The sequence below is a fragment of the Microcaecilia unicolor genome, chromosome 9, assembly GCF_901765095.1.
Source record: "Microcaecilia unicolor chromosome 9, aMicUni1.1, whole genome shotgun sequence".
In the NCBI taxonomy this organism is placed as follows: domain Eukaryota; kingdom Metazoa; phylum Chordata; class Amphibia; order Gymnophiona; family Siphonopidae; genus Microcaecilia; species Microcaecilia unicolor.
This window is the reverse complement of record NC_044039.1, coordinates 189,756,434-189,769,607: the sequence shown is the minus strand read 5'-3', so window position 1 is coordinate 189,769,607 and position 13,174 is coordinate 189,756,434. Positions and strand designations below refer to the sequence as shown.

General features: G+C 41.4%; 1 protein-coding gene across 1 annotated transcript in view; it reads left to right on the top strand.

The window, feature by feature from the left end:
- The first annotated feature begins 291 nt into the window (after positions 1-291).
- The window catches only part of TNFAIP2 (TNF alpha induced protein 2), a 34,218-nt gene continuing 21,335 nt past the window's right edge, over positions 292-13,174 (top strand). The window contains exons 1-4 of the mRNA XM_030214731.1: positions 292-365; positions 1,057-1,336; positions 8,508-9,138; positions 12,350-12,464. Of these exons, the coding sequence (XP_030070591.1) occupies positions 300-365; positions 1,057-1,336; positions 8,508-9,138; positions 12,350-12,464 (1,092 nt within the window). The 5' untranslated portion in view covers positions 292-299. The remainder of the gene's footprint in view (positions 366-1,056; positions 1,337-8,507; positions 9,139-12,349; positions 12,465-13,174) is intronic.

The window sequence follows — 13,174 nt, the reverse complement described above, 5'->3', positions numbered from 1 at the left end:
GGGGGTGCTAAGCCCAGTGGAAATAACACTTCCTTGGCCACATACAAGGAATGTTCTCATTAGTGGGGGTGCTCAAGCATCCACTGCACCCAAAGAGCCGCCAAACGCTCCTTCCATCCCTTTTAATCCCCTGTCTTTTGCCAGGTACCTTCCCAGCCGAGTGCAGCCTTTTCACAGGCTGAGCGTCACGAGCCTGAAATCATAAATTCCCCAAATTATGCAAGAAGGAAAGGGGGCAGGGCTGAGGGGTGGAGTTAAAAAAAAGAAATATATAGGCACGATTCTAATATAGTGTTCCAATGCCTGATCCCCAAATACATCTGGAACAAGCAAGCCCACGCCCGGAAAACGCAGTCTGCACTGGGGTGAGTAAATGTGCCATCCTGCTTCATTTATTATTAACATTTGTATAGCGCTACCAGACGCACGCAGCGCTGAACACCTGATATAGAGAGACAGTCCCTGCTCAATAGAGCTTACAATCTAAGAAAAACTCCTCCTGCGACCTACTTCTAGTGTTTCCTTTAACGATGTGACAACTGTCGTGCAGATAAAAAAAAAACACTCTGTATTATCCAAACAGTCCCTTGTCATGTTTTGTTATGGAGAAGGATGAGACCTAAGAGAGCAAGCGGGAACTGTCTTGTCCCCATGCTGTTTTCTCTCCTCTGCTGGAGAATATTTCATCAATCACCGTGCATTGACCCTCTTAACTTTAAACATCTCTTAGCTGACGTGCTGCCTGTGTTTTCCAACTTTATAAACTAAAAAGCCATCACAGCATTAAAAAAAAAAGTATGATAGAAAGCAGAAGACAGAAAAGATCAGGGTAAATGTGCCTGTTCAAGCATTGCCAAACGTGAAAGCTTCTTTTGCAAGTGGTGAGTCAAATTTAGATAGCTTCATTGTCAGGGCAAGTTTCACATGCGCTGCCAAAAGTCATATGTAAAGTAGTTCAAAGAAAAGGAAAGTGACGATAAGATACATTTGTAGGGTGCAATTTTTTCGCAACCCTTTCTCAGACTGACAACTTTTTTTTTGTTTTCTTCTTGCAAGGCGAAAGAAAGGCGTAAAGGATCAACTATGTTTGGAGACACCAGTGAGAATTCTCCAAATCCAGGAGAAAATGAAGCCTCTTTAAGCAACACGGCAGCGGATCAGAGCAGAAAGGTAGCCCAAACTAAAAAAGCCCAGCTTCCAGACTCCAAGAAAACTGGGAAGCAGAAGAAAAGGAGAGGGCTGGGAACAAAGTTCATGCGATTATTTGCCTGTGTCGGGAAACGATCTGTGTCACCATCAGAAAGAGAAAATACGTCCATTCAGCCAGTAGTTACGGGTAAGACTAATGTCAGATTTTAGCTTCTAGGACGTACAACTGACCAAGATATGTCTGGTAAAAAAAAAAAAATGTGTGTGTTTTCTGTCTAAGTTTTGGGGCAAATGTGATTTGATCCCTAAACATGGCAGCCATGTTTTGCATCTTTACCCAATAATAATAATAATACAAAACCCAGTTTCTACACTTGAAACTACTTAAACATAATTAAAAACATTTTTTTTTGTTTCTTTGAAGTGAACCATCATAATACACGAAGTCATCTGCACAGCTTTGACTTTCACTGTGATATTTATTTATGTATTTATTTATTTATTTATTGCATTTGTATCCCACATTTTCCCACCTTTTTGCAGGCTCAATGTGGCTTACAATGTATCGATCTTGATGGAAATGGTTTAGAAAATAGACAATTAGTGTTACATCAAGATCTTGAATAGCAAAGTAGGAAATCTAGACAAGCAGGTAAATGAAAACAGTTGGAGATGTGTTACATCAACATGTGTTGATGTTTGTGGTAAGCTTTATTAAAGAGATGGGTCTTCAGAAGTTTGCGAAAATTAGTCAGTTTGTTCATAGATCGTTCTTAAGTTACACGGCAATGCGTTCCATAACTGTGCACTCCATCGATCCAAAACTACAATAACAAATTGTGCGCTTATCTTTGAAACAAGGCGCTTCCAAATTAGTGAATCACACAGAATCTTCAGCAAACACCCCCACATCCCACACGAATTCATATATCCTAATTAACAGCATCAGGGTTGTAGTGGTAGAGGCTTTCTGCAAAACAAAATTGCAAAATATGAGTGTATGCCTGATGTGGGATGTTTGATGAACACAGTAACATGGTAACATAGTAGATGACGGCAGAAAAAGACCTGCATGGTCCATCCAGTCTGCCCAACAAGATAAACTCATATGTGTATACCTTACCTTGAGTTGTACCCGCCTTTTTCAGGGCACAGACCGTACAAGTCTGCCCAGCAGTATTTCCCGCCTCCCAACCACATATATTTTCAACATTATTAGGAAAGCCCAGAAATAGGCATTTAAATACATAACTCTGATAGATGACAGCAGAAAAAGACCTGCACGGTCTATCCAGTTTGCCCAAAAAGATGGTGAGAGCCCCCACTCTGTTTGTGTGTTTATTTATTTATTGTGACATTTATATCGCACATTATCCCAAACAAGTTTGAGTACAATGTGGCTTACAATAAACAGTATAGGATACATAACAAAGAATAATGCAGAAGAAAGTAAACTTGTTGTGAGAATCCAATGTTACAATACAGTATCATAAACGTACTGGGATAACTATGGAAGTTTAACATTTAGAAAATCTGTTATGAATGAGAAATTGTACAGAAATGATCTATGCAGGATCCAGTCACCCGTGCTTAAACGCTGGTTGTCAAGTCTCCTTCATGCCAACCATAGAGACAGACAAATATGATGTAGTCTTGGATTTCCCGACTGTCTAGAGCCCTCCTCTCTCATGCAGCACCAGCTGTATATTATCTTCTTAAGTGGGAATCTATCCTGGGGGTCTCATGAGTTTTCGCAGTGGGAACTTGTATTCAAATCTTACAATAAGCTTACAATAACTACTCATCCTAATGCCAACTAACAAAACGCACCTATACAAAATATATTCTTTATGTCTTAATTGTTTATGCTAAATTACCCTGATTTATAGTTTACTATTTCTAATTGTTCAAGTTAATCTGTCACGAATGAAGTTTAACCTAATACCTTTCGGTTCTTATCATAAGACGAACTTTCCTTCCTGTAACCTAATCCACTCTGTTTTCTCTTCCTCAACTACGTATTTCTCCTCTCCGGAACTGGTAATCACCACTTACGGAACTATGTAAGCCACATTGAGCCTGCAAATAGGTGGGAAAATGTGGGATACAAATGTTATAAATAAATAAAAAAAATCACTCCTTAAGGTGTCTGTATCTGGTGCTCTGATGGAAAACGGATACAAAAATTCTGTATAGCTGGTATTACACTCCTAAACGTTTGGCTACTATATTTCAGTCGGGTTCCCCCCCCCCCTTGCTGGCGTCCGTGTGGCAAGAGGGGGACATGTGCCACGTTTGGTGGTTGTGTCCTCAAGCGCAAGAATTCTGGACTAAAGTTTTGAAATTTGTTTCCTCTCTCACCAAAGTTACATACCCCCTAAAACTAGAACATTGTCTTCTGCATTTCAAACTGCAAGGTGTGAAGTTGGCTGTACATCAGTTGGTCTCGCATGTGTTCGTGGCAAGTAAATTGATATTGGCTGCGGCTTGGAAGAAACCTACTTTGCCGGGACTCAGAGCAGTTCTGCGGAAGTTAGATTATATTCACTTAATGTCTAAACTAACTGCAATGCGTAATGGACAAATACTAGCCTACTCTCGCATTTGGGACCCTTATGTGCAATGGTCCGCTAATCCAGATTCTTCCTTACTCACTCTGTAGGGTTTTGGGTGGGGGGGAGGGCTGTTGGGGAGGGAAGGTGGGGGGTTTTTGTTCTGTAGATTAATGGATATTGGAAACTGTACAAAGCAGATCGTAGATAAACCAAAATATATTTTATTGATACGATAAAGATAAAATATGCATATTTTATCTTTATCGTATCAATAAAATATATTTTGGTTTATCTACAATCTGCTTTGTACAGTTTCCACTTTGGAGTTTGCAGATCGTCTGCCCCTTTGATTAATGGATATTGCAATGCATATTGACGGTTGTTGGTTGTTCAATGACTTTAGCGATGACAGTTATATTATTGCATAAACTTTGTATGTTGAAGCTTCAATAAAGATTTAAAATTGGAAAAAAAAAAAAAGGAATGGATCCTCAGAAGCTTAGCGGAGATTGGGTGGCAGCACCGGTGGTGGGAAGCGGGGCCATTGGTTGGGAGGCGGGGGCTAGTGCTGGGCAGACTTCTACAGTCTGTGCCCTGAAAATGGCAGAGACAAATCATCCCCAATCACTGACAGTATTCAACTTACAGTCCAGAAGTCTTCCCCTCCCCACTGAGTTGCACAGCTCCCTCACTCACAGCGCTTGTGACGAAGATTTTGTGTGATTCATTAATTTGGAAGTGCACTATTTGAAAGATAACTACTACACAAGTCAACAATCCTGCAAACTGCATGCAAATTCATTTGACAAGTTTGCAAGCTTTCAGGAGTTCTTACATGTAACCAGAACTTGGCTGCCTCTGGTCCAGAGATCCAGGGGGACCGACTGAGGTTTTTGATGCTGTGCAAGGTAAACAACTATTTTAAAAGAATCCACACATAGCTGTAGTCTGTGTAATAGTTACGAAACTTTCTCCAGGTTGTTTGCTTGAAGGAAGGATGGATTTCTGTACGTTATCCTTTCACTTTTCTGTCTTTATTTTGCATCCCACTTCAAGCACAGGCAGCTCCTTGTGACTCTGGGCAAGTCACTTAACCCTCCATTGCCCCATGTAAGCCGCATTGAGCCTGCCATGAGTGGGAAAGCGCAGGGTACAAATGTAACAAAAATAAAATAGATACTATTGGAGATTCTACATGGAATGTTGCTACTATTGGAGATTCTACATGGAATGTTGCTATTCCACTAGCAACATTCCATGTAGAAGCCTGCGCGGCCACATTGGTGATCTGCAAGGGCTGACTTCTACATGGAATGTTGCTAGTGGAATAGCAACATTCCATGTAGAATCTCAAATAGTAGCAACAGTGGAGGAGTGGCCTAGTGGTTAGGGTGGTGGACTTTGGTCCTGAGGAATTGAGTTCGATTCCCACTTCAGGCACAGGCAGCTCCTTGTGACTCTGGGCAAGTCACTTAACCCTCCATTGCCCCATGTAAGTCGCATTGAGCCTGCCATGAGTGGGAAAGCGCAGGGTACAAATGTAACAAAAATAAAATAGATACTATTGGAGATTCTACATGGAATGTTGCTATTCCACTAGCAACATTCCATGTAGAAGGCTGCGCAGGCTTCTGTTTCTGTGAGTCTGACGTCAGACTCACAGAAGCAGAAGCCTGCGCGGCCACAATGGTGATCTGTAAGGGCCGACTTCTAGATGGAATGTTGCTAGTGGAGGAGTAGCCTAGTGGTTAGTGCAGTGGACTTTGATCCTGAGGAACTGAGTTTGATTCCCACTTCAGGCACAGGCAGCTCCTTGTGACTCTGGGCAAGTCACTTAACCCTCCATTACCCCATGTAAGCCGCATTGAGCCTGCCGTGAGTGGGAAAGCGCAGGGTACAAATGGAACAAAAAAAATACTCAGTTTCTTCCTGCTTTGATTGTGGCCAACGCAGTTAGTGTGGAATGAACTTACTGCCTGCTATTTAGCAACAGCCCTTTCTATGCACTAATCATATGGGAACATTTATTTATTTATTTATTAGGATTTCTTGACCACCTTTTTGAAGGAATTTACTCAAGGCGGTGTACAGTAAGAATAAATCAAACATCAGCAATAGACAATTATAGCAGTAAAAATATTCAGATAATATAAAGTATGGCATATTTACAGTGTCAACACAATACATAATGAAACCTTTTCATAGATAGTTTAGGGGATAAGCAAAGATGGAAGGTATAGATAGGTAAGAGAGTAACAGGAGTTAGAAAATAAGGGGACTCATTTAAAGAAAGTTGCACATGAGGACAGAGAAGTGATGAAATATTATCTCAGCTGGCGTAGGAGTGGATAAACATGTCCTGCTGCAGTATGTGCAGCCCGTGTAACTCTTTGTGTGTGTGAGTGAAACTAACAAGTTAGTTACTTCTTCCTGTAAAGGCTTGGTTGAAGAGCCAAGCTTTCACCTGCTCCCTGAAGTAGAGGTAGTCTTGTGTTAAGCGAAGCCTTTCAGGGAGTGGCCTAGTGGTTAGGGTGGTGGACTTTGGTCCTGGGGAACTGAGGAACTGAGTTCAATTCCCACTTCAGGCACAGGCAGCTCCTTGTGACTCTGGGCAAGTCACTTAACCCTCCATTGCCCCATGTAAGCCGCATTGAGCCTGCCATGAGTGGGAAAGCGCGGGGTACAAATGTAACAAAAATAAATAAATAAAATTCCAGAGTGTGGGGGCTACTCCGGAGAAGGCTCGCTTGTGGGTAATGTGTCTTTTGGAGAGGGTGTGGTTAGGGATACTCCTTGGGAATGTCTCCACAGTTAGCACGCAGGCTTTGCACTTAATATGCATCTAGCAGGCAGTAAATGCAAAATGTTACCAAACTTTAATAAAGAGGCCCCTGAAAATGAATACCGAATGTAGGAGTCTCAATTCAGGACTCCCATTCATTTGTTTAGAGTTGGATTCCTAGGGTGCCTGGGGCTGAGCATCAATGCTTAGCTCTTACCTTTTTCCCTTGCCTTTAACTCTGTCCCAATAGAACCTTAAATTTAGGAGTTCAGTCCTGGTTAGTTTTCAAAGGACCAATTCAGGTTCCTAACTGCAAAACTGAGGTGCCTAAAGCCTTTTAAAATTACCTTCATATGAATAATGCATTTGTAATGTATTTTAGTAAAATGCATTACAAATGCCCTCGATTGCGTACTCAAATTAAGTCCAAATAGTTTTTTGGAATCTTAAATTCTAGAGCTGGTAATGCTGATTAGAATAGGACTTTTTGGACTCTGGGAGTTAATAGTTGTTTTTTTTTTAATTTACTGCATTTTATTGTAATATTTTATCCTGATTTGTTGTGAACTGCTTTGTTATTTTTGAAAAGCAGCATGTCAATATGTACAGCAAATAAATAAGTTGTCTTTTGGTATTACTATTAATACATGAATGGCCTTTCAGCTCTAGGGCATGCTGCAGTCATAATGTTGGGTTCTGTAACAAGTCTTCCTCCTATCTGTATCCAGTAATCCGGTGGTTAATGGTGTCATGCAGAGCATCACAGGAACAATGTTCACAGTCTCTAGGAGGAAGCAGCCAGGAGCATCCTGCATTGGAAATGTGCCCCTAGCACTGCTGCTTCCCTCTGCCTACTGCACCATGGCCAAGTAGAGGAAGCAATGGACAGGGGGCAATTTTAGCACCTTGCCTCTTTTGTACCCTGTGCAGCTGCACTGCCCACACATAACGCTATGGCTGTGGAAGCTGCTGTCTTTATCACCCATGAAATATCTTAAAGTCGGTTAATGGGGTATAACATACATCCCCAGAGAAGATGTCAGCATCTGCAGGTCTTAAAGCCCCAATCTGGTGAAATGTTATACAGCAGCATAGGGAGGGAATGTAGAATAGCACTGGGAAAACCATCGAAACCATGAATATCCAATTCCATCCTCAAGGGCCTCCAGCAGGCCGGTGTTTCAGGATATCCCTAATGAATAGAAATGAGAGAGATTTGCATATAATAGAGGTAGTAGGCATTCACACCTGTATCATCCATATTCATTAGGGATATCCTGAAAACCTGACCACTTGGCAGCCCTCAAGGACTGGAGTAAAGACCACTATTCTAAACAATTGAAGGACACCAGTTGTGGGACTGTCACTATCCAAGTGGTGACTATTTCACACCGATTCAACCTGATGCTGTGTGTTACCACCCTCAGTAACACAGAGTTCCAGATAGTCAACCAAAAGACAGTGCTCTTGAAATACTTACATAATTATAGACCATATAGTCCATTCAGAAGTAAAATAATGTTTTCCTATCAAATTTATTTTCTCAACAATTCCAGTGTTAACTCAAAGACCTGTTCTTTTGCACCTATGATATTTAATACTCTCATAGAAGTAGAGAATCCACAAACGTGGAGAACTCAATGAAATCCCACGGATAGTCACAGTACAACAAAGCAGTGGGTAAAAAACCAGGAGTTCTAGAGTGAAGATGAACCAAACTTTATTAATCAGTATATTGACTTGACACAACGTTGTGTTTCGGCCAAAGGGCCTACATCAGGAGTCTAAATACTTGAGTTGAGAACGATAATGATGATCCAGAAGATGCCTCTGTTTAACAAGTTTTCCCAAACTTTGGGAAATGTGGTGAGAAAGTTTAGGATTTTAAGCATTGTTTGGATTAAAGATTAACCTTCTGGTTTGTGATATATAGTGTTGACATGGAAATGGTTATTTTAATGCAACTGAAGGAAGATTTAATTGAAAAAAATATTATTTTATCTTTTCTTAATTGTTGGCAGTTGCACAAATCAGAGAGCACATCAATCATAGCAGACTACTCAGTGCCAGCAAGGACCTGATTGACCTAGAACATAAAGTCTACAGCAAAACATATGGTAAAAGTGAATCTGAAGCTAAGAAGGATCAGACAGAGCTGGAAGAACTCTATCAACTTCTAGAGAAAGATGTCTCAAGAATAGTAGGAGAATCCATAGCAAACTATAACCCAGACTTACTGCAACAAGCAGTGGAAGCAATGACAGAGCAAGAAAATGAGGATCAGAAATATTTGCCAGAGAAAGTACCGTCAATGGTGAACAATGCAAGACCTCGAAAATGGAAGACAATATGGCAGGATGCAGTAAAATGCTCTGTCCAAGAAAGAATGACGAAAAATGGAGAGTGTTCCTCAAATAACCTATCAGTCATTGCTCAGCTTTTATTGCACTTGGGAAAAACATTTCGGGAGGACTTAACTCATGTGGTGACCCATCTTAGACAACATTACACAAAAGACTATGATGTGTGCAACACCTATGCCGAATTCTACTTTGAGATTTTCTGTGGTCACCTTAGAACATTTACGGAATTTGAATTAGGTGACCGAGATACTTATCTTATCCTCTCTTGGGTAGAAAGCATTTATCCCAAGTAAGTAGGTCTTTAATTCATACCAACTGATTGGTTTATAGCTGTATGTTTTCTATGGAGCATTTGGTTGCAAAAGCAATGCAGGCTGTGAAATAAGAAAAATTGATCGATTAGATTATTGTAATATATTGGGATTTGGCCTCTATAAAAAAGCGTTTGCAAAGTTGCAGTATTTACAGTACACAGCAGCATGTTTCTTTGGGGGAATCGGATTTCAGGAATTTACAACATCAAAGCTGAAGTATCTGTATTGGTTAATAATGTATGAAGTCCTTTGATAGTAGTTGCAAACAGTTTCTTCCATAAAATTTATTGGCTCGACACGGCACCATGTTTCGACCAGAGTGCCTTCCTCAGGAGTCTTTATGTAGATAAGAAGCCCAAGTATGACAACAAAAGCATCTCATAGAAATATATTGTATTGCTGAGGATTTGAAGTCTTTATAAAGACTGTATCCACTGTTAGCAACTTTGAGAAGCTTTTGTTGTCATACTTGGGCTTCTTATCTACATAAAGACTCCTGAGGCAGGTACTCTGGCCAAAACATGGTGCTGTGTCGAGTCAATATATTTTGTGAAATAAACCATTTGCAACTACTATCGTCTTCCTGGTGTGTTTGGATGTGTCCTGTTGACCACGTTACTTCATTGTTTGACTTGTGTGCGTAGTGGTCCTGGCTCCTCCACCTCAGTGGTTGATTCCCACGTTGCATTTGAGATAGAAACATAGAAACATGAAGGCAGATAAGAGCCAAATGACCCATCCAGTCTGCCCATCCACAGCAACCGACATCTCCGCCTTTTCCTAAGAGATTCCATGTGCCTGTCCCATGCTTTCTTAAATTCCGGCACAGTCCTCATCTCCACCACCTCCACTGAGAGGCGATTCCATGCATCCGCCAGCCTTTCTGTGAAAAGTATTTCCTTAGATTACTTCTGAGCCTATAACCTCTTAACTTCATCCTATGCCCTCTCATTGCAGAGTTTTCCTTCATTTGAAAGAGGCTCACCTCCTGTACATTAACGCCACAGAGATATTTAAACGTCTCTATCACATCCCCTATCTCCCGTGAGTTTTATTAGAGTCATTGGTTTAATCAGTGCCTTGGAGCTTAATTGTATTTATATTTAAATATATTTTATTGGTCAAGAAAAACAAGAAAAGGTACACATTACTAATAGTCATGTGCAAGAACAATTTCAACTGATAAGTATCAAACAATACAACCAGTGACCAATCCAGTATATCAATACCCCACCCATATTCTAACAAAACCAGATTACAGTGTCTCCCAAGAAAAGTAACAATATCAAAAATCACGAATTCAAAATGCGGCTGCGGGCTACAGGTGATAAAGAAAACCAATAGGGTTTTATGCATTGACTGTGCATAAAACCATAAACAATGGGAATGTGTGCTGCAGAGAGGGGTTAGCTGAATGTTGACGGCAATCATTTTGGTGGGGGGGGGGGGGGAGAAGGAAGAAAATTGGAAATGCAGTACTGTTCGTTGTCGATGGCTTTCAGCACTGTATGCTGACAGGCAGATGATCAAAAGCAAACTCCGGCGCTAGAGGCTGTTAGTGCCAAACTAGCACCGGCATTTGCTACCGCCCCATGATCAGAGCCCTCGAGTGTGTGAAACAACGCGCTCGAGGGCTCTTAGTGCAAGTAGCATACAAATGCATGCTAAACAGGGCTCTTAGTGCAAGTAGCCTGCAAATGCATGCTAATCAGCGCTTTACGCATTCATCCCCAATGATCAGCATCCAGCATGCCAAAGATTGGGTCATTGGATGCGACAAACCCTACGCCAGCTCCGAGCTGGCGTTAGGATTTGCAGATCATTGGGGAGGAACGGTGAGCCCTGTCCAGCATGCATTTGCATGCTGGCAGGCCCCCATTCCCCCCTACAGCAAACCTACGAGGGCAGTTGAGGACGTCCAAAATTTGGACGTTTCTGTGACGGGTTGAGGAAAGACGTCTTTCTCATAGAAACATCCAATTTTGGATGTCCTTAACTGCCCATTGTAGAAACGTCCAAATTTTGGATGTCCTCAACTGCCCCGTTGCTATACCTCCGACACCCCCTTGAAATTTGGCCGTCCCTGCAACAGGGCAGTTGAGGACGTCCATCTTCCAACTTAAAGATGGGCGTCCTTCTCTTTTCATTGGTCTCCAGCCCAGACCTGTCAAACAAGTGCGGGAGGTTTGTGCTGAGCGCATGCTCAGGCACAATTCTCCAGCACTTCTACCCCATAATCAGAGATAATTGCGCTGCTTAAATTTGCATGCATTATCTCTGATCATAGGTCTAATAGTGCCCCGTGCTGTTCCAGCGCTATTTTAGAGCGCTGTTTGGAACAGCGTGGGGCTTTCGATCATCTGCCTGTGAGTTTGTAACTGATATATGCTGTTCGTGTGCGGAAGACGCAAACAAACACAGACAGGTTTCTTTGACTTTCCTATAGATGTTGTATATATCATGGTGTTGGTGAATAAAAGATGTTTAAACATAAGGCAGAGGATTCTAGAGAGGCCATTAATAACTTTGGGACAGCATATCACACAGTGAGTTGAGGGAGATCAGGGAGATGCTGAGACGATATCCTGCAATATCAACTTTGAATATTACCATACGGTTGTACTTTTTATTAGTTGCCTGGAGGTGCATTAGGGTCAGATTTAACTATTCAATCAGATTTAGAGGTTGTAGTGTTTCACTGTGGACTTCGTGTGCCAATTTCTCCTATTTTTTCATGTCCCTGTAAATTAGCACCAGAAGTGAAAACATCTGAAGGCAGAATTCTGAAATTTCACAGCGCACGCTAACAATAAATTATGCATCCCAAACTGGGGTCAGGACCCCAAATGGAGCCGCAGAATCTACATTTGGGGTCAAACCTTGGTTGGGCTTTCCATAGGAATATCATTATTCTGCACCTTTGATGGGTTACACAATTTAATTCGACCATGATCATGGGGTCACGGGTGCAAAAAGATTGATAAGCACTGCCTTTCAGATCCTGTATATATGTGGTGCCAGATGTCACAGGCCTATTTACCGTTCTGGACACCTCTTCCCAACATTAAGGGTGATGTTGTCACCTTACTTCTTGGTTTCTAGTTATTAAAATTCTAGACTTTTATGCCAGTGGTCTAAAATAACCTAGAGAAAGACCATCCATATTATATTTCTCTCTTATTGCAGTGAGATACTGAGTCACTTCTCTTTGGAAACAGGCGTGGATGTGGACAAACTGGGAAATCTTTTGCCCTCCCCCAGCATTCGGGAGCTTGAATATGATTATATTATCAGTGAAGAGGTAAGAGTTTCGCTATTATTGTTATAAACAGATGTATCTAGATCCTCTTTCCCAGTCACCTTAGCTTAGGACAGGGGCTTCCCTGTGTCTATCTCAATAGCAGACTATGGAATTTTCCTCCAGGAACTTGTCCAAACATTTTTAACCCAGATATTCTAACCGCTATTAACACATCCTCCAGTAACGAGTCCCAGAGCTTAACTATTTCCCATCTTCAACTGTTTAGTAGCCCTAAAAGAAAATGTTTACCACGGTGGGCTGCTTGCTCCCTAATTTTATAAACTTGTGCACCCAATGTTACGCTTAGCATGCAAAGTTATGCGCACAAGTTATACAATAGTGTCAGTTAGGCATGTAAGTTAATTTAATCATTAGCTGCTAACTGGCATTAACAACTAAATTATTGCCTATAATTGAGGTTGATTGGCACTAATTCCATGTGTAACTGCCACTAGTCAATATTCTATAAATTGTGCATTGCAACATCTATCACGTGCAACTGCAAAAAGGGGGAGGAGCATGGATGGGTCACGGGAGGGCCTAGCAATAGCACATGCACTTTATAGAATACTGGCATTTACACAGCTCATGACCTACAATTAGGCACAAGCATTCACAAGAGCCATTGAGCTAGCACAAGTGCTCGAACAGCATACTAAAAAGGCTTCTAACCCCTGGATTCTATATATGGTGCCCAGATTTGTGAGTCA